This window comes from Hetaerina americana, unplaced genomic scaffold (genome assembly GCF_022747635.1).
Source record: "Hetaerina americana unplaced genomic scaffold, ioHetAmer1.1.p SCAF_6, whole genome shotgun sequence".
NCBI classification, from domain to species: domain Eukaryota; kingdom Metazoa; phylum Arthropoda; class Insecta; order Odonata; family Calopterygidae; genus Hetaerina; species Hetaerina americana.
In genome coordinates, this window is record NW_027287205.1 from 7,438,636 (window position 1) to 7,465,384 (window position 26,749).

Below are 26,749 nucleotides of genomic sequence, written 5' to 3' on the forward strand. Positions count from 1 at the left end.
ATATTAACATATTATGCATAGATGAATATATTCATGGCAATGGAATATTCCTGATTGCACAAAGATGCATTTAACGGTGCATGAAAGTACTATATTTAATGCAAAGCCGGTAGGTAGAAAGATAAAAAATTCCTAATATTATGTGAGGACCTCACATTTCAGATCTTTAATATGAGGCATATTTTGGTATGGATGATGATTGATGTGGTAGGGTGAGCATAGATTAGGCATTGACTTTGAAGATAAGGGTGGAGAAAATAAGTGGAGAGGAAGGGAAATGATGAGTGGAGGGGGAAATGAGGATGTTGAAGGCCATAATATGTAGAAGCAATATCGTTAGGTAAACTGGGAAAGGGAAGGAGGGGAAATGGCTCTTTGTCTAGTCTCCTCCTTCCCTTTGATGGCATTATGGCAGTTAGAAATTATGAAGAACTGAGGAAGGAAATAATATAAGGCAAACAAGAATTTAGGATGTAGGAATTGCATGTGATAATTGTGGTAATTAGTGACCATAGCTACCTTTGATAGGCAATACTGCCAATGAATTGATTTCCCTAGTTGAAATCCAGTAGCCTCCTACATTACATCTAAATTTAAAATTTTATGAGCATTTTCCCTGAAATATACCATATGAGGTGTTTTAATTCGTAACTGTAAATGATTTGGGTAACTGAAATGCTAATGGGTGAGGAATGTAAATATTTCTTCATAATGTGTACAAAATCAATAGTTGTTATGCAGTTAATAAGGTTTAATGCAACATCAGAACCTAAGTGAAACGAGACTAGGAATGCTTTCAAACTAGATGTTAAGGTCATCTCACTGTAGGCATTTAATGCAAATTTATTTGCAGCATTTATCCACATTCAACTGTACATTGATAACACCTGATGATGATGTGCAGCATTGAAACCATGGTCGTGAAATATTAAATCTTTATTGTGGAAGGGTAAAGTTTATTTTTTACCCTGTACATTAATAGTTTGCAAGATTGAGAGATGACTCCTCTCAATAAAGAAGCTCTCTTTTCAGAAAGCTTTTCCCCTCCAAAGGAATGAGAATAGCTTTTTAAAGTTCACTTGATCTTTTTACAAGAAGTGCATGGAGAAATATGTACAGTGCCTAATTCTAGAGTTGGTTCAGAGTAGATTCATAAATACTTGTTACGTAGTAAACTACTTAATTGTAAAAAATCATGAATTAACCATGATTTTAGTTTTTGAACATGGAATTACATGCAACACAATGTAATTGGGATATGGGAAAGAGCCAGTATATTGACTTTTGTCATGCATATTGTTATTTTTAAAGTTAAGGTGAATTGTCTAACTTTTTTGCCTTAATGCAGTTTTTCACATAGGAATTATTTTTTTCAGAGGAACAGAATATTCATTTGTTCTTTCTTTAATCCACTTTCTCTTCTCTCTCAAATGTTTTTTTTCAGTTCCTATTACCACCTAGGTGCATTAATTGAATGCTTTCTTTTGTTGGGTATGCAAAAACCATGCATCATTATTTCTATAAAGGTCTTTAATAAAGTTTTCAATGCCTATATTCAATTCTTTTGATGTGATTAACCGTAGGCTTTTTCTTATACACTGGCCACAATAATGAGTTCCATTCAGTAATAATTTCTTGATTTCTAAGCAATTCATGGTGACCACCATTAATGGTCATTCTTTTACATACATGTATGATTAAAAACTGTGATGTACATTGATTGTGGCATCAATACTCTCCTCAGTTCTTAATTTATAAATTCAGCAAACAAAATTTGATTATTATCTAATGATATTATGTATGTCTGTTGTGTGTTTTGTCTGTACAGGTCAAAAAAAGTGAATATATTTGGTTGGTATTGGATGGTCCAGTAGATGCCGTGTGGATCGAGAACCTTAATTCAGTTCTGGATGATAATAAAACTTTGACGTTGGCCAATGGGGACCGTATTGTCATGGCTCCAAACAGCAAGATAGTGTTTGAGCCAGACAATGTTGATAATGCTTCCCCTGCCACTGTATCTCGGATGGGAATGGTTTTCATGAGTTCCTCAGTGCTCAGTTGGGGCCCTATCATTAAGGCAAGTGGTCAGACAATCTACTCATGCACCCAGGAGTATAATAATTGTTGATGAGAATTATTATCCTCTTTTTCTCATTAATGGGTTATTACCATAACTTTACCTCACGTTAATTTGATGAATCAAGTTACAAGTTTTTTTCCTTTAACCAAGTCCTATTTTGAATACTTGAATATGACCATAGAAATATATTTCCCAAAATAATTTACAATTACAATTATTCTTATTCAGATAATTATACCTAATACTTTATACAGATCAACCTGGGTTACAATATGGCGGCCGTTGGTTGTGGTCCGCAATGTGGCGTGTGTAATAACTTGATCGGTGTTACGATTAAATCTGTTCAATGCATCTATTGCCCTCACAATTTTCATTCTAAATGCTCAGGGCTCGCTGAGCTCTCTCTGAAAGCGTTTTCTGAGTGCCATGACATTTTCTGGAAATGCTTTTCTTGCCGGGCATCGGCTTTTAATATTGGCAACATGGCTGCTGATATTCAAATGCTGAAAGAAGAACTAAATAACCTCAAATCTACTCAAGAGCCCACCATTCTGAGGCAACATAAAAATGCTACATTCTCGGATGCGGCTAAATCTGCATTTCCGTCGTCTAAAACACCACTACCTGTAGCAACTTCCTACAAACGGCCTGTAACGCTACAAGCAAGTAGAAAAAGTGAATTGCCCATTGATTCCTCCGTTGAAGCTTCTAACACCATTACCACCGATCCTTCTAATCAAAGTGCGAATCATTTACGTGATGAATTGTGTGGTGATAGTGATGATGTGAATCCAGCTTCAGCTAGCAATGACGCTTTCACTATCGTCAAAGCTAAACGCAAACGTCGCCCAGCCCCAAGCATGGGCACCTCTATCAAGGAGTCCTCGCTTAAGGGCATTCCCAAACTCTCTCATGGGCATATCTGGAACCTTCCCAAAAATACCACGAAGGAAAGTGTACTTCAGTATATTAAAGACGAATTGCCCGACTCCGCAAATGTTACTCCCAATATTGAACAACTTGTGGTTACACTAGGAGAGTATGCCTCATTTCGCATTACCGTAAGTGATGATCTGGGTGCTAAACTACTCACACCTGATTTTTGGCCTAAATATGTTTATTGGGGAAACTTTTTTTTTCCCAAACATCGCCCAAAATTACAGGTGAGTTGGCACGAAGTTTGAATGTCCTTCATGTTAACATTCAGTGTCTGCGGAACAAACAACTTGACATGGAAGTGCTTATCTCTCATCATCAGCCTGATGTAATTTGCCTTAATGAGCATTGGTTCCCGGCTAATGAACTCGCTTCTTTCCAGTTATCTGGCTATGTTGTGGTCGATGCTTTCTGCCGATCCACACTCAAAAATGGTGGAGTTCTAGTTCTTGTTTCTGTGAACTTAACCTTTAGCTCTGTAACCTCTCCATATAATTGTCTCAATGTTGAACAGGTGTTCGAATCCAGTGTGACTATTGCCCACTTCTGTAATATTAGTTTTTTTATCTTAACTATATATCGCTCTCCTTATGGTAATTTCAATGTGTTTATTGATAAATTTTCCAGCATGCTGGACAATGTTTATAACTCAGTTGATAAACCCCTATTAATTGTCACTGGTGACTTTAATTGTGACCTCCTTCATAGCACCAAAGAAAAATCAGCACTATTAGATGTTCTTTCCCTGTATAACTTAAATGTAACTACTGACAAACCCACCTGAGTCATCCCTACTTCTGCATCTGCCATCGATAATATTTTTACAAATATTGATTATCAATTCGTGAAAACCAAGGTTATAATATCCCATATTTCAGACTACTATCCATTACTTTCCACATTCTGCACCAATGCCTCTGACAAGATGATAACAAAATACAGGAGAAAGTTCTCTGATGAGTATGTAAATGCTTTCTGCAATCTGCTTATGTCTCTTGATTGGACCAATGTTTACTCCATGAGCTCCTTTGAAGATGGTTTTAATTGTTTTTACTCAACCTATTTATCCTATTTTAATTTTTGTTTTCCTGTATTACCGGTTAAAATTAAAAATTTGTCTCTGTCTAAGGGCAGAAAGTCATGGGTCACTGATGAAATCCAGTATGCATCCAGGGTCATGAAAAACATGGCTCTCTATTACAAAAACAGATCGGTTCCTATTGAACCTCTCGAATACAAGGCAATGAGAAAGAATTACAAATGTCTTCTTCAAAATGCAAAAAGAACTAATAATGATTGTAGAATATATAATGCTGGAAACATATCAAAAGAAATATGGAAAATTATCAAGAAGTCAAAATTTCCTAAATCATAAACCCCCAATCTCAGATTACTGGACTCTCAAGGTAACATACTTGAGGATAGTTCTGATAATGCCATGGCTTTTGATGACTTTTTCACATCACATCATTCACCCAACGTGACTAAACAAAGCTCTCAAAGACAAACATCAAGCCAATGTAATTCCCTATTTCTCTGCTCATGCTCTGACATTGAATTAACTAATATCTTAAACAAATTGGGAAATCAGTACACCACTGGTCCAGATGGCATTCCTTTTATCATCATTAAAAAATCCTTTGATGTCATGAAACCCCCTCTTTTATTCTTAGTCAATGAATCTCTTAGGCTTGGTCAGTTTCCATCATCCCTTAAAAGCACCAAAGTAATCCCCCTTTACAAAGGTAAAGGAAGTAAATAGCACATGAGCTCTTATCGACCAATATCTGTACTTAATCAATTCGATAAAATTTTTGAATTAATTTTTTATTTTCAATTAATATCATACCTTGAATTGCACAAACTGTTATCAACCTCCCAGCATGGATTTAGAAAATCCATGCCCATTACCACTGCTACCTACCACTGTATTAACAAAATATTGTCTGACCTAGACAATAAACTGGAATCTTTTGTTTTATTATTTGATTTCTCCAAGGACTTTGATTGTGTCAATCATCGTATGTTATTGCTGAAACTTCAAGAATCTGGCATAAGAGATACTCCATTTAATTGGATTAAATCTTTTCTAAACAACAGACAACAGAGTGTACGTGTTATGAAAGATGGAATATCTCATGTATCCCCTGCAAAAACAATATCCTGCGGGATTCCCCAGGGATCTGTTCTAGGCCCAGTGCTTTTTCCCATATGTATAAATGAACTACCAAGGATGCTTAATTATATACATAGTACCCTTCCCAGACTGTATGCGGATGACACAAATGTCTTAGTGTCTGTCTCTTCAATCAACAGCCTGGTATCAAGTGCTAACAATACTGTCCACCTTTTGCAAGAGTGGTGTGATTGTAATTTTCTTCATATTCATAAGGATAAAACAAATTTAAGATACTTTGTAAACAAAAATAAGCCTCTAACAGATATTTCATTGTCTTTTGACAATGTGATCATTCCAAGGAGTGATAATGCCTCCTTCCTGGGTGTTACCCTGGATAGTAGACTAAACTGGGATAGCCATATTTCTAGTTTACGCAGAAAACTATGTTTAGTGTGCTATTTGGCACATTCTTTCAGGCTAACTGTCAATAATGAAGTACTTATGTCAATCTATTATGGTGAGTTTTACGCCCATGTAATTTTTAGTATTCTTTTTTGGGGCCCATTACCCTGTGCTCATGTTGTATTTAAAATCCATAAGTGGATACTAAGACTAATGTGCAATGCACCCCTCAGAGCTCCATGTCGCCCCCTCTTCAAAAAACTTTGTATTCTCCCTCTTCCCTATGTGTATATGCTAAGTGCTATTGTTTATGCTAAATGCCTTTTTTCATTATATACCAATAACAATAGCATTCACAGCCATTATACTAGGACCTGTAGTCATCTACATGTGACCTTCATAAGAACTTGCAAGTCCAGTTTTTCCCCCCAGAACATGGGACTCACATTGTATGACAACCTTCCTCAGGTTATCAAGAGTATGTAAAAAATGTCCACTTTTAATTTTAAAGTGAGGGAGTTTTTCATGTCACATTTAATCTACTCCATTGATGAATTTCTGAGCATGTAACTATGTTTTGTATGTATATTATGTTATGTTATGATCATTGACATGCGGTATATCTTGGAACATGTATGTACCGAGATCGTCGGGCAAATAAAAACTATTATTATTATTTCATGCAGATCTCCTTGATTCTCATATTTGATCTGATAACCTATTCATGAGCTCACCTTTATTTGCTTTCATATCTTCAAGATGTTTGCCATGAATCTTTTTAAAGTAATTCAGATGAGTCGTCACAGAAGGATCCCATCAAGAGAAGTTCTTCATATTTTCTTTTCTTTCCACTTTTATCTTGAGCAAGATGAGGTACTTCAAGTGTATATCTGATGAGTTTATGCTTTCTCAATCAATTTCCACATTTTCCACATTTGTCCATTATGTCCAAACATACTTTGCTTTTCCATTAGATCCATGTGGTCTTCACAGCTCTCCCACTACAATATTTTCGTTATTATCTTCCTATTTTCCTCTACTACCACCATCTGTAGAGAGGAAAATGTATTTTTGCTGGATTGTATTTTTATTTACAAATTCTTTTTTTACCTGATCCTTAATTCCTCATCCTGAGGCTAAATTTTTCTTCATGTATGTAAAGATATATTTCCAGACTTGTGTTGTACGCTAATTTCAGCAAAAACTTGTAATTTGATACTACAATTTCTGAAACATCTGTAAATGAAAGCTACATTCAAAAATTCAAAGCAAGTTCATGCCAAGGAATTAGAAATTTACTTGCTTTGTAGTGTAGATGCATCAAAATGGAATCTTTAAATGAATGCAGTAAATCATCACTTCAAATTTCTTCTAAATTCAAACTGGAAGTCATGATTTGGTCCTGTGACTTAAAGTGATATTATTTATTTCTACATTTTTGGCAAAGTATTGTGTCTCTAAATGTTTACATATTGCAAAATTTTATATACCTATCGCTAGCTACCTTATAAATGTATCAGTTTTCTGTTCTCCATTTATAACAAAATAACTAGACTGCTCCAAAGGATAAAACCACTATTTATTTAGTCAGTAGAAACTGAAAAATAATATTGATAAAGTACGAATGGAAGCCATCAGTTGTCCAATTTAATACAGAGCTATCTGATTGGATTTGAAAAGAACTCATAGCCAATTATAAGTATTGCGTGTATTCCCAATAGCATAATATATAAAATTGCTTAATTTGATGAGCACATACACATAATAAACGTAATGAGTTAAATAGAAATCTGAAGTTTTAATCGGCACTTTCAGGTCATTTCACAAAAAGCTATGTCTCTTCAACAAAACCTCCACTGGGAGATTTTAGTTGATTAAGAATTTTCAGTCAAAAGCATGTAAACATGAAGTTGTCACTAAAAAAACTATTTGTGACGATGAAAAAATTGCTTAATATGCGTTTATTATCTTTTCAAATCTTAATATGGATCAATAATTGTTACTTCCTCTATTATTAGTGATAATATGTGTAAATAGCATATTTACTGCATTGAGAATTTCATGCTTGTATGAAAAATAAGTACAGATGGTAGAAAAGGATTTTATTATTTAAAAAATAAGCGATTGTATTTGTTTGGATAGAGATATTCAAATCGTCTTAGAAAACATTCCATACTTTCCGTATTTCTGATTTAGTTGGTGATTTACTTCCTTAATCAACAGTAAAAAGAAACATTCATGCTGCCATAATAATATTTTATCCTACAGCATATGCAACATAAATTACGAAAAAGCTTTGAGGGTAAACCGAAATCCATATGGTTATTACTATTGGTGTTCTGCCGTTGAGAGTAGGTTTTGGATGGAGCCAGACTATACATACTCGTATGTGTAATGGTATGATTCATTTCTTTGCCTAACCTAGCAAAACAACCTGACATCCAACACTACAATTAATCCTTCCTCAATTCTGCGTACTTCGTACCCTCTGTCATCCCAACCAACATGCCTTTCTTATTCCTTCTCCCTTCTTGTTGGCCAAACATTATATGCTCAAGGACAGTTGCCAACATCCTAACGCCAATCAAAATGCCCCCTATCCATATTTCTTCTCTTGTTTAAATTTCTCCCAACAATCCTCTCCTATCCCCCGCCATGCCTGGCAATTCCTTGTTCATTTTCCCTTAGGTCCATTGCACCTTTTCCATCCTTCTGCACATCCAAAACTCAAAAAACTCCACTTAATGACTTTTTTTTGCTTCAGCTTATATGTTTCTGTAATGTACAAACCCAGCCCCTGCCAAAGTTTTGGAGAGTCTTTCCTTAACGCCCGACTCAACAGTTATTTACCTTGTCGTCAATTCCCTCCTCCTTGTGAAAGCTTCGTTGCCCAATGCAACAGTATAAAGTGGGTGATGGAGAGAGGAAATATATGTGTAGATATTTTCCAGCTATGTGAGGTTAGATGGAAGGATTGCAGGAAACACTGAAGCAATGTATTGAGAGAAAGAAGTAACAATGTAATTGCACACTCAGGTGATGATGACGTCCAACGTTGAAGCCTAGGTCTTGTTTTAAATAAAGTTTTTGTGGAATTACAAAATTACTTCTCTTTTTCAATATGTTGTAACAATTCCATAAAGAAACAACAAATCTCACTGAAACAATAGTTATGTAGTAAGCAGAAGGAAAGAGAGTCAGCAGGGTTGGTAGGAGGTGATTATTCGGGTCTGCATCCAAACAATTAATCATTGGGATGAAGAAATAAACGGGGTATTTAATCAATCAAAAAGAGAAAATAATTATATGTGTTTCTGGGAGGAAAAATTTGGTAGTGATGGAGGATTGAAACTAAACAGAAGGTGAAGCAAGGGATGGGAGTGAGGTAGGGGCTCACAGTTTAGGAACCAGGAAACACCATTGGGAGAAAGGTGAGAGTTCTGAGGGCGACATGGCTTTATAATGATGAGTACCTGGTTGAAACACCACAATGGATGTGTAGAATAGATATACAAGGTTTGCATAAAAAGTATGGGTAACGATATTTTCCTGATGTCTGTGTGAAGTGCTGAATTCAGACGGTTGGTTAAGTGTGCCCATGGTCGCAGATTGTATATTGGCATTGATAAGATGGCAGTGCACACCATTATCCCTTAAAATTTGGCATTTCAAAAGATCTGCACTAAACTCATCACGAAGGTCTTGACGGATGGCCAACAGCAGAGTCAAGTGTCTGCTTGCGAAGACCTTCTGCAACTATTTTCCGCCCCCTTACAGTCCCGACTTGGCACAAGCAGACTTTCCTAATCCCAAAAGTGAAATTCTCCCTCAAAGGAAACCACCATGGGACCTCAATTGCCATCAAAGAAGTTTGCACGCATACCCTTAAGGACCTTCTGGAATCTGCTTTCCAGAGAGCCTTCAAGTTGTGGAAAAGCTACTGGCAAAAGTGTGTTGGTGCTGAAGAGATGTATTTCGAAGAATTTTGAGCCATTGTAGCAATATCTGAAATAAATCTACTTCTCCAAAACTTTTCGAGATACTTTTCATGCAAACCATGTGAACCTGTAATGAGGAAATACTTGGCGATTTAGAGAGATATCAGTTAGGCTGATTTCAATTATTTATGGCGAGGTGGCAATTCAGGAATAGAGTAATTATTTGGTAGTTCCCCAGGAGCAGATGTTTATTCTGATCATAATTTATTTCTGGGTTGTCAGGTTGTCTTTTGTTAGGTGAGGCTGAGAAATGTAGATGTGCTTGGTCTCTGTCCATCCAAAACCTAACTTTAATGGTAGACTACCCAACAATAAAAACAGAAAAAACAAATACATATACTCCAAGTAACATACTACTTCTACTACATATACCTGCTTTTTAAAACATTTGATGATTTCCTGCATATTTACATATTTATATTTGTTTTTTCTATGCCTTAACAACTAATTTTATTTCATCTGGGACATCATCTGCTTTAATATAGACTGTAATCAAAAAGTTTTAATTTAGAGCCACTTACAAAAAAACTTTACCACTTTGAGATGAATCCTGCTCATCCAGTATTGTGGAACCCCTGTGGTTAAACTTTTCGATTGTTCTGCGAAGTATATATAATTGATGTATTTTCCGTTGGCATTCCTACCATCATGGTTATCCTCCTGAGTGTTAAACGTGGCATTCCTCTTTAAACTGCCCCTAAGACACATTGAGCATTCTGGGAGATCAAAATCATATCTCCGACAGTAGGAACCCCAACGGAAACCGGGGACTCTCAAGGCCATCAAAAATATTAGGTATTTAAATTCAATAAGGGTGAAGGGTTTTTTCGGTTGGGGACAGAGGAAACTTGTCCACACACTCTTTTGTCTGTTCCTCACCCATCAGGGCATGTCCTTGTGGGCACATATGGTTTTTGGGTCGTTCTTGCACTAGCACTCAAGTTCTACTGCTCCCGTCATCCAGGTAACTTGTCTCCAAGGTGGTCACATTACCTGGGGAACAGGCATGTTAAGCAGGTTACATGACAAAGTGTTAAGACGTTGCCTATAACAATTATGTTTTATTTAAGATCAAATATTAACAATAAGCACCATTATTTCATCTTATAATTTAAGAATTCTTTAATATTTGATTCCAAACAAGTTGCCATACTTTTTTCACACTGTATACAAGGTGTGTTTCTTTCATAAAATCTTATTTCTTTAGGGATGGCTCAAAACTCGCCCCAATAATGAAGCTGATATCTTATGGAATTTCTTTGATAAAATTTTTGAAGACTTACACTCTTTTGTTCAAATAAAGCTCAGTGCTAAGATGAAAATCCTGGAGAGCATGTACATTAGACAATGTGGAGACTTATTAGATGGCCTTATACCATCACCTGAAGAGTCGGGTGAGTCAATGATTGTATCATGTTTTGAAAATTCCCATGTTTTTAATATTGGGGCTCTTTTCAAAATGCTATTGGAAAGACTAAATATGGGCATTTGCCTATTTCAGGGCCAATAGAACCATTTCACTTGGAGCGCCTTTTTCTTTTTGCGCTCATGTGGAGTTTGGGAGCTGTGCTGGAATTGGATGACAGGGTGAAAATGGAGGGTTTCATCCGGGCACATCCCTCAAAATTGGATTGGCCAAAGGTGTTTTTATTCCTTACACCTTCCTATAATGCTACACTTAGCTTAATTTGCTTGCCTACCAGAAAGTTGAACTTCAACCTGCAACCATTAACCTCGTCAAGCTATTACTTACTGCAACAGCATTTAGAAAAGATGTGTAGTAACATTGTCCATACCCAATGGCATGTTTGCTGCCTCTTGAGGATCATATTTGTTGACTGGGATTGCAACTAAGAGCCAAAGATGTGCTTTGACTTATACTGGCTCATCTTCTAATTATTGCATCAGAAATGATTGGCCAACAGTGCTGGTTTAAGGGTGCTTGATGCCTCTGACACTCAATTCATCAGCCTTATTTCTACATTGAGTGGAATCAGGGCTGAGACCCAAGTGATACTCAGGCATTTTCCAAAGTATCCTTTAGGTCTCAATAGTGCTTAATGAATGATTAGTCAGGCTTAAAAATAGATATCTTTACCATTTAAGAAATTATTAAAGCTGCCGAGATGTTTAACAGTCTACATCTTTAAGTGTTTTAAATCTTATTAATATTTACAATTTTACCTTTATTTCATGCTGCTACATTAAAAAGCTGCCAGTTAGTCAAAATATATTTGTAACTATTTCATTTGAATTAGAAGGTTAAAATATTTTATTAGTTACTGCTGCTTTCAGTTTTTATTTTCATAATCGCATGCATTTTTAATTCTAGTTTTATTTGCAACTATATTGCATCCATGACTTCTATGTCTCTAACAAAGGTTTTTCTACAAAGGTAAAGCCAGGGGAAACTATATTTGAATATGTGGTGAGTTCCAGTGGAGAGTGGGAGCATTGGAAAGTACGTGTTGAGGATTACTTGTATCCGTCAGACTCAATTCCAGAATATTCATCAATATTGGTGCCAAACGTTGACAATGTTCGAACAGCATTTTTGATAAATACAATTGCTAAGCAGTACAAAGCAGTGCTTTTGATTGGAGAACAGGGCACTGCAAAAACAGTAATGCTCAAAGGTTATATGTCAAATTATGACCCGGAGTATCATTTGAGTAAAAGCTTTAATTTTTCCTCTGCATCAACACCTAATATGTTTCAGGTTAGTGGGAGCAATTGATTGTTGTTAATCTTTTGTGGGTAGCGACAGAAATGCTGTGGTCAAAGTTTAATTGTGGAAAATTATTATGTAATTAATATGCCTTTAATTGATGAAAATCCTTTTCTTGCGATGCATTATGATTCCAGCGCATCATAGAAAGTTATGTTGATAAGCGTGTTGGAACGACATATGGTCCACCAGCAGGCCGCAAAATGACTATTTTCATTGATGACATCAACATGCCAGTAGTTAATGAATGGGGCGACCAAGTGACTAATGAGATCGTGAGGCAGCTGATGGAAGCCGGGGGATTCTATTCTTTGGATAAACCTGGTGACTTTTCCTATATAGTTGATGTTCAGTTTTTGGCAGCCATGATACACCCAGGGGGTGGACGAAACGACATTCCACCTCGTCTGAAGAGGCGTTTCAACATATTTAATTGCACCCTTCCATCAAATACTTCCATGGATAAAATATTTGGTAAACTGGCTTTGATTGGATTTATTTTTGCCTTTTATCTCATTAATTTTTATATCATGTATTCATTTTATTTATGTTGTAATTATTCAATTAGGTGCCATTAGCATGGGTTACTTTTGCCCCTCAAGATTCAATGAAGAGATCGTCTCACTTCCCAGTATTGTCGTGCCCCTTACTAGAATCCTGTGGCAGAAAGTGAAAGCTAAAATGCTCCCAACTCCTGCTAAATTCCACTACATCTTCAACTTAAGAGATCTTTCCAGGATTTGGGAAGGAATATTATACGTGAAGGGTGAAGAATGCCAGACCACACGTGACTTTCTCAGTTTATGGAAGCATGAATGCACTCGTGTTATTGCTGACAGGTATGTATCATGTTTTATTTATTTCAATAGTTGTAGGTGATGTAAAAGAATTACTAAAAATGAAGTTTGGTATGTGCTGCTCCTAATAAATCACGACCCGACACACCCAGCAACACAACAAACCTTTCTTCAATTTCTCATGCTTCCTTCATTTCATCCAACATATCTACCCTATTCCTACCCATGTATTGCTTCCTTGCCTAACATTCTCCCCTCTATCACAGTCTTCAACATCACATTGCTCCTAAAAATGCTTTTTATACATTTTTCCTGCATCCTTTGGATTTCCTCCTACAATCCTCTCTCCTCCCCCACCATTCCTAGGACTTCTTTGTTTGCTTTTCTTTCTCTCCACTTCCCTTTTCCATCTATAGTCACACCCACATTGTTAAAGCCTCCAATCTTCACCTTTCAACCTGCTTTCTCAACAATCATCTCTCCACACAGGGCAAAACTCTATAACTCCTGCACACTGCATATCTACACTTTCAAAGGCCATTTTTTTGTGTCATTACTCATCTCTGTCATCAATTCTCTTCTCATTTTGAAAGCTTCTTTGCCTACTGCAATTCTTCTTCTTATATCTCTACTACTTTGACTATTTTGATCCAAAACACTTCCTAGGTAGGTAAACTGTTCTGATTTTACTTACTGTTCCTATCTATTATTGACTAATCACTTTCCCTCATCTCTCTTAATGATGATCCTGTAAACCACTTCAGCTGCGTGCAAAATCAAAATTATAATTCTGTAGCCCTCACATATGGCTGGCTGCCTTTTACAAATTTGGGAGGGAAACTAACACTGTACTGGCAAAATCTTCTGGCCAGATTTCTCCCTCATACATTCTACAAATTAGTTCGTAATAACTGTTTCTTCCATGCTTTCCTAAATCCTCAAGGAATTCAAATATTATCTATGCCTATGGTCGTTCTTGATTTCAATTCCCCTAATGCCCTTTCCATCCTGCAATCAGGTATGCCTCGACCTAAGCTATCCCCATCTACTTAATATTCTCTATGTCTAAGTGTCCTGGCCCAGTATCTTTGCCATATACTTAGAATTTGTGTGTATTCTTCCCATCTCTCTTGATTTTTTCCTGGTTTAATAAATAATTACCACATTCTCAGGGAGTCTTCCTATTAACCCTCTTAGTGCGGCGGACCGATATATCAGCTTTCGTATCCCTGGCGAAAAGTGCGGTGGGCCGATATATCGGCTCTTGCGTAGGCTATTGTTTAAATCGTTGTCACTTATGGTTTTTTCTTTAATAATTTATGGGGTTTGTGCTATCGATAGTTTGAATTCCATAGAATTACATAACTAATTTTTTAATTTTTTATTAGCAATTTTAAATGCTTTTCAAATAGTATAATTCTTAATATAATTTTTCGTTCATTTTTGTACATGTTGGGAAGCTAAGCCTAATTATTTGCTCGTTTTTTTCTGAGTGGTCTTTCCACTTTGAAAAGCCAATGAAAGGCTACTAATCTGTTTTCATCTGTAATCTCTTGAATGTGTTATGGTGTGGTGGTGTTGATATATAGCTGCTTATTCAGACTTTATTGATACGATGGAAATGAGAGCACTGCTTTGTAATCATTTTGGTTTCTCTTGCCGTCCATCCTATCTAATCAATTGCGCCCTGTGTATTGGATTACATTGTCAGCAGTTCTCTGTGACTTAGAACTTGGTTTTTTGCTGCCTTTAGATTGTAAGCACATTGCCGCAGTCTCAAGGAAAGGGGAAAAGTCCCAATTTGACTCAGGGAGATCAGCCTTTCAACAAAATCGAACTATGCAGAGGCTGACAAAAAAATGTGCAATTCACTGGTTTTTCTTTACTTATTTATAATATTTCCTGCATGTCTTTTTGATTCTTTATTATATTTAAATATCGTAGTTTTATTGAAAAATGTTTCTAAAAAAGTATTAGTATTGTGTCTAAAAATCAAAATATTATTGCTAAAAAAATATTCTTCAAATTTATAATACTGTAATAATTACATTTATTTTTCAGATGATGTAAATGTATTACATCATTATTAACTACAATATTTTATTTTAAAATAAACAAATTATATCTAAACAAATAACTTCATAATGTTTTTTTTCCTAAGGTGATACATTTTCTTAAATTACCCTTCGTACTTCTCACTAGTACCCCTGGAATCCCCGCCGCACTAAGAGGGTTAAACATTAAATATGGAGGTATTTTCCATCCATCCCTATAAGGTACCCAGCATGACAGTAAACTTGCTCTTTCTATCACATGCTACTCTCAGGGTAAAAGTCCTCTCCCCTTTTATTACTATGGTTTGTGTTAGGGGAATACCAAATGTTAGAGAACTTCTTTCTGCATTGGCTATTCCCATGTCCTGTGATTGCATGTTTTATTCAACTATATGACGTACATAATTCTGGTGTTCAATCAACTTTTCATTTGTAAAACTATGCATTAAGTGTGCGACTGAAGTGCTTCAATGAACGGACATGTCATGTTCTTTCATAAAAAGAACGTTCCATTTATACAAACAGACGATGACTATGATAAAGAATAAGAGTGGTAATCTTGTTTCGAATAAAGATTGACTTGGAGGCTGTTGAAGGGAGTCTTTTTAGGATTTATATTGCAGAGTTATCGGTAATAAAGGTAGGCTGAATAATGTAGATTGTGAAAATTATTGTATGGAAATTAATATGAGTAAAAATGAGGTTGTTTACTACAAGCAATTTAATTCATGAATTGCTCTTTCCTGACTTTCATGTCAGACTTAATTAATAGTTGATTAGGAATCTGCTTTAATGAAAAAAATTGTTTTTGATTCGATCTCTTGATAATCTTTTGATGGAATTCATTTTATATTCCACCCATGAATTGGTCCATTGGAAAAAAATTTGCTTTTTATGACATGCTAATTAATATTGCAGTTATTTCTATCTTATTTTATACTCCATATGATGATAATAAATAGTTGACTATGTTTCATTCATTTTATATTTACATTACTAAAAAGAAAGAAAGACTCGTACTTTTCCACAGATTTTACGAGTACGAGTCTTTCTTTCTTTTTAGTAATGGAAATTAAATACTTCCACGAAGTGAAGCCTGAAACAATAGAATATTTTATATTTATTTTAGATTCACCAATGCTGATGATAGGGAATGGTTTGAAAAAAATCTAATGAGTATTGCAAAGGAAGAGTTGGGAGATTTGTATGAGCATTTACCAGAAGAGTCAACATACTTTGTTGATTTCTTAAGGGACCCACCAGAAGCCACTGGAGAAGAAGGCGAAGAAATATCTTTAGAACCACCCAAAATATATGAAGAAATCCCCAGGTAGATGTCATCTTTTTGGCATTAAAAACCTTTTTTGGCATTAAGCCTTAGCTGGGTAAATGAGAAATTAACTCATTTTTAATTTACTTGTTTCTCCCAAGCTTTAAGTTTGTCCGTGATAAAATACTTCAGTATATGGCAAGTTATAATGAAGTGGTTAGAGGTGCCAAAATGGACATAGTCTTTTTCCATGATGCATTGGTTCATTTAATGAAAATATCAAGAATTATACGCACCCCGAGGGGAAATGCACTTTTAGTTGGTGTCGGTGGTTCTGGAAAGCAATCCCTGACAAGATTAGCATCATTTATAGCTGGCTATAAAATATATCAGATAACACTGACACGGTGGGTATACTTAGAAATTATTATAATATAAAGCAAATACCATCTGCTTTTGTGAACTTTACCTCTCTCTAACCCTTGATAAATAAGCAGGCAAGGCAATGTAATGGTTGATAATTTAATATGTTAATCCAGATCCCATTGTATGGACGGGTTTCCAGTTATAAATGTTTTTTTATTTCTGATTTTTAGATCTTATAATGTTTCAAATTTGATGGATGATCTCAAACATTTGTACAGAGTGTCTGGCTTTGATGGTAATGGGATTTCATTCATATTCACTGACAATGAAATAAAAGATGAAGCATTTTTGGAGTACTTAAATAATGTTCTCAGTTCTGGTGAGGTAAGCAATTTTATGTTGTTTTATACCATATCTGCATAACTTTTTGAAAGCATATTTAAAACTCAAATGTTGCACAATTCCCTTTTAAAGGTGGCCAATTTGTTTGCTAAGGACGAATTAGATGAAATTCAGTCAGAATTGGTGCCGGTGATGAAAAAGGTTCAACCCAAAATTCCACCATCCAATGATAACCTTTACAGTTTCTTCATCTCACGAGCTAGAACCAATCTTCATATTGCCCTCTGCTTTTCCCCGGTAAGTCATCATAATACATAGATATTTTACTGTGATTGGAATGATAATATCTGAGGTACACATTTTCACCAAAAAATAAGGATCTAGATAGCTTAATGTTTTAGCATCTCAAAATTCATTTGGATATTCTGCTCTGCCCTACTCCTTAAACTTCATTTCACCTCACAAAAACAGGTTCTTACTGCTAAGATGATCATCTAACCTATATCCTTGGTAGACCCCTATTTCAAAAGCAGGCCATTGGTACTTTTACTTCCTTCTCTTGTTATCTTAAACTGTACACTGGCCATACCTTAAAACCCTCAATCCCCATAAACCATCAAATGCATGATTTGGCAATGCAATCCACAGCAATAGTAACCTTTAATTATGTATTTCCTGTCTTAAAAGAGTCCATGTCTCGCAACCTCAATGACCAATAAATTGCCCAATGGCATAAAATCAATGCAATTATTGAGGTGTTTATGAAGTGTCAGCATGGGTGAGCTACAAGACCCACCACTCGTCAGAATTCTGTAAGTTTCAAGCCAATGAATTCCTCGGTTAGGTTTCATACCAATGAGGCTGACCACTGCTTATTTAAGAAGGAATTAGAGAACTGAAATTTTTTTCTCCGAAAGAGCACCTTATCAAGGATATCGCAGCTATTAATTTTTTGTAAAACTTTTGCAATTAATGCCATAGTTTGAGTGCTTGACTTTAAGCATACATGTATAGTCAATATTCTTCATTTTTTGTATATTTGTATAGTTGATACTTTACAGGTACATAATGTTGTTATATTACTCTATAGACCTTAACTATAACAATATTATTATTATTAAACAAAAAGTATGTGTCTCCAAAACAGAATGTTGAGCCCCATGACAGCTTAGTTTTTTAAAAATAAGATATGCTAGGCCGAGGGTGATGAACCTATGTCACGAGTGCCCAAAGTGCCCAGCAGAGCTGGAAGGGCGCTACGGGTAATTCCACGGTGAGTTTAGATTACAAGGTCAGTAAAGCAATTAAAATTGATCGGACTTAGTTGGAGAAACAAAGAAGAGTGCCATATAAGTTAGTGGCACCACCACAATCCCTTTGACTTAGAGTGGTCAGATGTTTTCCTTGTTATATACTTTGTTTCTATTTGCATCAACCCACTCTAAATATTGTCCTAATATGTCTTACTATGTGACAGAGCGAGACTATTGTATTGTTTGCATCAGCCAGAATATATTGATTGCTTCGATACCACAACTGTAGTGTTCTCTTTCTTTGATTGAATGTAATTTTAATAACTTAAAATAAATGAATTTTTTCCCTGAACTTCTCTAGAATAAACAAAATAATTGCAAATATGACTTAATTCCTCTCAAAAAATGCTATTTCATATCCCAAGAAGAAGAAGTTCTAATAAATGACTGATAGGGATTTTCTATAATATTTAATTCATATACTTGCCTTAAACCTCTAATGAAATATTTAAACTTCAAAACAAATAGTAGTGAATTCCATTTAAAATTGTTATTTTAATTGTAAAAACTCCTTATGCCTCTCGTGGTTGTACAAATAATCAATATCTCACTTGATGGGCTGGCACGAGGGTCAAGAGTGTGATCTTTATTTCATAAACTTTGGCACTCAATTGCCAAAAGGGTCAACATCCCTGTGCTTTACTATTCAGATCATTTGAACCTTATTTTCATATTTTTTATTTGAAATGGAGCTATAGACAGGGAGATCAATGTCAGCTATTAACAGGAACACACTTCCTGACTTGCAATTTATGATTATTCAGTAACCTTGCAAAAATACACCTACAACATAGTATTTTGCTTTTATGATCTGATCTGAGCTTCAAAGGCATGTTCAAATAAAAACAATTGCTCAAGTTGACCAATTAGTGATACCGCAATAATCACTAGGTGTCAAATATGGACTGTTTTTGGGGTGTTCAATAATTTCCCAAAAAAGGTGATGCCCAAGAAATACCACCTTTTTCCAAAACTGAAAGAATTTTTAGACAGAACGTGCTTTGAAAATGATGACAAACTAAAAGTGGTCATTGCTAGCTGGTTCATTAACTTGGCACAAACCAAGAATGAAACAGGGATACAAAAACAGGTACAACACTATGATAAGTGTTTGAATATGAATGGTGATTACATAGAAAAGTATGTGGCTTAAAATGCATATAAGTTGTAAGAATAGTTTTTTCTAATTATCTCTGCTGATAAAGTGTACAGAAAAAAATTTCCTTACTTTCTGAATAACACTCATATTATATACCTGTTAAATGTAGAGGAGACCTTCAAAATGCCAATATGCAGGCCTCTTTCTTACTTCTTAATGCTATTGCTTGGTAGTCATAACACTGGGCATTCTCCTACGCACCCAGGATCTTCCTGACGCTCATTATTAGGTCTTATATTGTTCCGTATTTTCAGGTTGGTGAAAAATTTCGAAGTAGGGCTTTGAAATTCCCAGGTCTCATATCTGGCTGCACAATGGACTGGTTTTCAAGTTGGCCTAAAGATGCGTTGGAGGCAGTTTCTGAACATTTCTTAATTGACTTCCCAATTAGTTGCACTGAAACTGTTAAAGAGCAAGTGATCCAATTTGTGGGTGATATTCATAATGGTGTTGCTGAGAAATGCATATCTTATTTTGACAGGTAATCCTATTATTTCATTCTAATTTTAATTTTATACTGATTAATTTAATACAAAGAAAATTCCATTATTATTTAAAATCCACCAGGATTGCTATCATTCCACAGATCAGGCAATCATTCCACAAATGTTCATTATATGTTCATACTCTCCTTCTTCATTTCAAACCACTCTCATTCTTGAAATGGTTATTTCATAAGGATAGATGGATGGAGGTCTTTGCTTGGTAAAAATGGAGGTCGAATGGTCCCTTCTTCCATTTAACCCATCATCGTATACTATACATATTATAGTAGCCATGAAATTTATGATTATGTTCATACACAATACATGTGCATACGAGGGCGGTTCAATAAGTACCCGTGTTAGATATGAAGAAACCATTTTTCCAAAAAGATTTTTTTATTTTTCAACATAGTCCCCTTTTAGAAAGATACACTTCTCCCAATGATCTGGCCATTTTCTGAACCCCTCCAAAAAATAGGATTTGACGAACTCTTCAAAATACGCCTGTCTCGGTGATAACTTCCTCGTTTGAGCTAAATTTTTTTCCCGTGAGCCATTTCTTCATGTAAGAGGATAAGCAAAAGTTGCAGGGAGCCAGATCAGGGGAATACGGGGGGTGTGGCAGCAATTCATGACGTAGTTCATGCAGTTTGGCGGCGACAACTCCGGATGAATGTACTGGTGTGTTGTTGTCTACCGTGAGCAATCATGGCACCCATCGGGCCGACAATTTTTTCATTGCCAATTTATCATGTAAAATATCAATTGCCATTCCGGTCGACACACCCATGGCCTCTGCTACTTCACGTACTTTCGTACGTCGATCAGCGAGAATCATGGCGTGGACTTTTTGAATGATTTCCTCGGTAACCACTTCTGCCGGACGTCCTGGTCTCTCCTCATCAAAAACAGATGTTCGCCTACGTTTAAATTCATTGAACCAATATCTAACTGTGGTCAGAGATGGCGAAGTGTCCCCATAAACAGCATTCAACTTTGCTTTTATCTCCTTGCATTTCTTCCCATCCAAAAACAAAAAGTGAATAACCCAAAGATACTGCTCTTTTTCCATCTTAGTGAAAATCACGAAACACGTCTTACTCGAATGGGTGCCAAATCCAAGCTAACCTTTAAATCAGTCTGAAATTTATTAGTCGTTTGATAGATGGCAGCACATGATGATAGCATAAACTTCCCTCAGGAATACCCTTTGTCGTCAAACACTGGTACTTATTGAACCACCCTCGTACACTTAGCATCCAAGAAGAGAAAGGAGGTGTGAAAAGCCTGCGGAAACCCTATGAATAAGAAGAAAGATACATAAGAGGTCAGTATATTAGGTAATGGGACCGGCAATGTAGCATTTGATCTGGCAACACTGGAGGTGCTGGGCTTGGAGGGATGGCAGGGGAACATGTGATCTGCCTTTAGTACGGATTTTAACTCGCTCTAATTATTTGGTTGTCCATTGCAATTTTTTTTGTGAAACAGTTTTTTCTATTGTGTTCTAAAAATGAATGACATCAATTTCGAGCAATGCTGTCATTGATCAGGTTTTGCTTCAGACTTGGGCACAGTGCAATGGGAACTCATGCTAAACTTCAGCAGGCCAACGGAGATAGTGTTTTGTCAAGAGCCCAGGTTTTTTGGTGGTTTAAGGCATTTTGAGAAGGAAGAGAGTGGATTGAAGATGAACCACGGAGCGGAAGGCCTTCATCTTCAAGAACCAATGAGAATGTCAAGGGAATCTGGGATCTTGTGCGTTCAGATCGTCGGCTGACAGTCAGAATGATTGGGGAAGAGTTGCATTGGACTCACACCGCTGTTCATCAGATTTAGATCAATGAATTGGGGATGAGAAAAATCTGCACAGAAATGGTTCCAAAAAACCTTTCCCGAGACCAAAAGGACAAGTAGTTTTTGGCCAGGAAAAACATTCCTGTGGCTCCTCAGCCTCCTTATTCACCTGACTTGAGTCCTTGTGGCTTTGTGTCCTCCTGAAGTTGAAAAATTACCTCAAGGGAACTCATTTTGGGACATTCGTAAACATTTAAACAGCTGTAACTGACCAGCTGAAGGCTATTCCAGTATCGAGTTCCAGCACTGCTATGCAAAGTGGAAGAACCATCTCCAGCCCTGTATGTCTTCAGAAGGAAGTTATTTTGAGGGTGGCATTATCAAATTGTAATTCTATTTGAATGAAAAAATTTTTCAAAAATCAGCCTCATTACTTAATTTACAGTTCTCGAATACATTGTAATAATTATTTTTCACATAGTATATATATTTTTATGTTAGTGAAACAGAAATGAAGAAATTAATAACATTAATCACCCATGAATAGTAATGAATGAATAGAAGGATGTTGTTTATACCCGCAGCCTTATTTAATTCCATTTCTTATTATCTTCGTCTACTTCATATTCTCTTTCTATGTCTAACCTTGTCGACCTAAATTCTTTACCATACAATTCTTCTATACATTCCTTCCATCTCTTTTGCTTGTTCTCTTGTTCAACTAATATTTTTCCCGACTTATATCTGATTATTAGCCCAAAATTTCCCTTGTTACTTCCAACAGTGTTTAAACCTTCCTGTATAGTACACCAATTTCACCCTTCCTCTGTAAAATTTCCATACCCTTGCAATGCATCTTCCACCACGCTTCTTTTTCTCTGTTTGTTACCCATTTCAATTTATTAATTTACTCTTTGCACTTTCTTTCACTTTACTGTGTTTTTAAATTTTGCATTGCCTTCTCATATTTGTCTTTCTAATCATCTCATCCATGACCCATGGTGGTCTTGTCCTTTTCCCATTAACAGTTCTTGTAGTTTTTTTGCAGCTTTTGATATAACGTTTTTGATATATTTCCATTTTTCCTCGATAGTACTCAGCTTTTTTCCCTCATCCATGATTTTCTCCCCAGTCTGCTGATGCTCCTTCCTTGTTAATCCATTTAATCCACTTATTGTACTGAAACAGATGCTACACTTCAGTAGTAGTAGTTTTGAGGGGAGGCGACCGACAGCTAAGGTCATTTGCGCCATAGGGGATGGACAGGAAAGGATGAAGGGTGGAGAGAAACCCGGCGTCGGCATTAGCCTACTCTTTACGAAAGGCGCCAAGGGGTCCGCAGTTTAACGTCCCATCCGACGGACGGCGTACTCACTCAAAGTGCCCTCCACAAAGCACCTCAAGTAGGGATCGAGATACCTCTGAAAAATATTCAACACCGCCGGGATTTGAACTCGCGCCCTCAGGGTGGGAAGCCCTACACTTCATAACAACCAAATTGTAATCAGAGTCCGCATCTGCTTCCATGAAGCTGTGCATATTGATCGCACTGTTCCTAAATCTGTGCCTAACCATGATATAATCTAACTTATTCCTTTCTGAGTCACCTGACATTTTCCATGTATACCTACACCTTTTGTGGTGTCTAAACCAAGTGTTGGTGATGATTAACCCCTGTGTCCTGCAGAACTCAACTGTTTTCTCCTCCTACCTAAACCATAGTCCACCACCTCATCACCATTTCTTCCTTTGCCTATGGTCACATTCTAATCCCCCATGACTATCAATTGTTTTCCTGCAGAAACATACACAATTATATCCTTGAACTGATTGTATACTATATTGACTTCTTCTCCCTAACAGTTGCTTGGTGGCATGTATACCTGAACAATGACTAAGTCCATCAGTTCTGCCTTTATCTTTACTAGTAATATTCTATCCATTGCTTGTTCTATGTTGACTACGCTCCTTTCTACCTCTTTATTCAATATTATGCCAACCCCTCATTGGCTCTCATATCCTCTGATATATATTATTACTCTATAATTATCACTCCAGTAATCCCCACTATCCTTCTATCTAACCTCACATAAACCTAAAATATCTATATTTCCTCTTTCCATCTCTCGATTTATATTATTTAATTTTCCTGCTTTCACATTTTCCTAGCATTCCTAGTTCCTATTCAAACTAATTCGGTCTTCTTCTTCTGCATATTCTGTCCTTCTTTTGGTTTTGATTTGCAAGGCTTTTGTGAGATGACAACCTTGGAAGCATTGCCTCTCCCGCTGCAAGGCATGGCACACAACTGATTTGGGAGAGACCCTTAGTTCACCATACTGCCCAACATAAAAATCTTGGGGTTAATGATTGGAGTGGTTTGCCTTTGCCTTCCTCAATAGTGTTTTTAATATGACGCCATCACTCAATGGCTGGTCTACCGGGGTCAGATTCTTTTGTAGCCACTTCACTGAGGAGCAGATGCTGTACAGACTACCTTTGGTCTGGTTCCTATCCTTCAACCTATCTGGAATGGGTGACCCTAACAGGAGCAATTATCATTGCTCCCACCAGCACAGTTCTAGGGATCATTGGTACTCACCAGCCCTTCCACCACAAAGAGGTCATAGTCCATGGGAGGGACTACTAAGATCATTAGTATTGAAAAATTGTCTAGGCCTTATTTGTACTTACATGGGGAAGTAGTTAGGAAAGAGATGCTACATATTCTGGAATAAGCAATGAAAAATATTCAGAGTATAGTTATTGTACTCCTCCAAACGATAGACGATAAATTCTAAAATGCAATTTATTTACTAACAGGTTTCGGAGGCAAACTCATGTGACTCCTAAGTCCTATCTCACATTTTTGGATGGATATAAGAAAATATATACTGAGAGACGTAACAGTATATCTGTCCTAAGTGATCGTATGACAATTGGTCTTAATAAGCTGCTTGAAGCTAAAGAGAGCGTTGATGAATTGTATGTAGAACTGAAGGATAAAAGAGTGATAATTGAAGAGTCTAGCAAAGTTGTTGAAAAGGTGAGTATTCTTCAACCCCATTTTTTATCAAGTGTGCCATTCTTTACCATTGATTCCTCTTGTGCTGTGTTCAATATATAACTTGTGCTGTGTTCATATAACTTTACTTATCTTTTTTCTACCACTATTTCATACTTGCAGATTAAGTAGTTACTTACTTTTTTACATGGCCAGTGTGAGTTCTAACCCTATTTAAGCATGTGTCTCTCATAATTTGTCCACCTTCCACATGCTGACATGATCTTATGTTATAAAAGAAATGAGAGTACTAATTTCCATAGTCATTAGTTAGAGAATTTAAGAAGGCTTTGTTGGGTACTAATTGATTTCCATCTAAAAAAAAAGGGAAAAGAAGTAGTATGTGAGGACTGTATGTTTGAGTTTGCTCTGAGAAAAGGAAATATTTTGGATCATCAGCAATAGGATGGAGAAAAGAGCAACTGATTTATTTTGGCAAAGGCCAATTTTGAAGATAGAAGGTAAATGTGGAACAAGTTAGAATTTAGCCATCGGTTTTATATATTTTGAAATTGCCCAACAGCAGTAGTGATGGGTCTCTATGTGAGAGCAATTTCCCCGGCAAAGTCAGAGACCAGGCACTAATAATGTGTGTGTGAAGGTTTTTTAACTAGAAGTATCTCTTGAGGCTACATGCACCAAATTTCAGCCTGATCAGTCGATTAAATCCATGTTTAGTGTTCATTTTAATTGAGTGGCTTCATGTGTTGATATCACATTATGGTAAATCTGCCCCTTTGATGAGAATATTTTATAATTAGTTTCTAGTTTTTGGAGTGCCCATGTGAGCACAAGTGATGCTGCAAATTTCAAACTTTTAAAGTACTTGTTTATTTATTTGGCTCATTTTTCTTTTCATTCCAAAGGTCCTTAACTACATTTTTTCAAAATTTTAATGATGCCGTTTTTCCATTTAACAAAGATTTTTTTCCCCTCAGCCTTGACTTGCATGAGACAGAATTGCAAATTGCATTATTTCACCGCTAAGCTTTAAAAACATCATTCTATTGAGGAATTACCATAAAATTAGTCATTGTGAAGATAGATTTCTTGGACAATTTAAAAAGAATAATGTAATCTAGCTTTGCTACAAAAAATGAATGTGTCATTAGCAATGACAACGCTTAGTGATAGTAGGTACACTTTGGCACTTTTGTATATTTTGCCAAGAATTCAAAAACTTCCCCTCTTCCTGGAAGATATAAAATCTAAACTTTTTACCATAAACAATTTTTTCTTTTACCTATCATAAAAGTAATGCCGCATAAAGAAAGAGTAAGTTCCCCATTTGTTGACGACCACCCAAAACCCACCTTTACGTTGGTAGGATACCTTGAATGAAATCGCACATAGTGAGTCAGTCTGTAAAGTCTGACTTCAAGGGACAATGTAAGTGTTTCAGTATAATTCCTTCACCCAATTAAAGGGTTCAATGAGTATATAATGAAAGTTAGAGTAGTGACTCATGAAATGAAAAAAGCAGAAACAGAAGAATCAAAATATGAAACATATTCAAGATTTAGAAAATCTCTCAATGAGAGTGGGGTCAATCAAAATGCCCTGAATACGCATTATTTTCTCCATTCCCTTCTACTTCTCCTCTTTCCTCCATTTCCTTTATCTTCTTTCCCATTTAATATTAGATCGTATGTGTCTTAGTTAATCATTTTGTGTTGCATGAAAATCCATTATTTAAAGGGTATCAGAAGGTTTTATTACTTTCCACATGAATTTTTGTATCAGTCATGTACCATTAAGAAATCAGTGGAGAAATACTTACATGGGTTAAATGGAATTTCTTGGATGTATGGTTTGAGCTATGTTTCTGAGCCACAG

At 36.1% G+C, this 26,749-nt stretch overlaps 1 protein-coding gene across 1 annotated transcript in view; it reads left to right on the plus strand.

Moving 5' to 3' along the window:
• The window catches only part of kl-3 (dynein heavy chain 8, axonemal kl-3), a 141,973-nt gene that overhangs the window by 60,564 nt on the left and 54,660 nt on the right, over positions 1-26,749 (plus strand). Inside the window, exons 36-47 of the mRNA XM_071593917.1 lie at positions 1,829-2,080; positions 10,746-10,932; positions 11,040-11,179; positions 11,934-12,257; positions 12,404-12,740; positions 12,835-13,105; positions 16,247-16,447; positions 16,549-16,794; positions 16,984-17,137; positions 17,228-17,392; positions 19,822-20,048; positions 24,673-24,895. Coding sequence (XP_071450018.1) covers positions 1,829-2,080; positions 10,746-10,932; positions 11,040-11,179; positions 11,934-12,257; positions 12,404-12,740; positions 12,835-13,105; positions 16,247-16,447; positions 16,549-16,794; positions 16,984-17,137; positions 17,228-17,392; positions 19,822-20,048; positions 24,673-24,895 — 2,727 coding nt within the window. The remainder of the gene's footprint in view (positions 1-1,828; positions 2,081-10,745; positions 10,933-11,039; positions 11,180-11,933; positions 12,258-12,403; positions 12,741-12,834; positions 13,106-16,246; positions 16,448-16,548; positions 16,795-16,983; positions 17,138-17,227; positions 17,393-19,821; positions 20,049-24,672; positions 24,896-26,749) is intronic.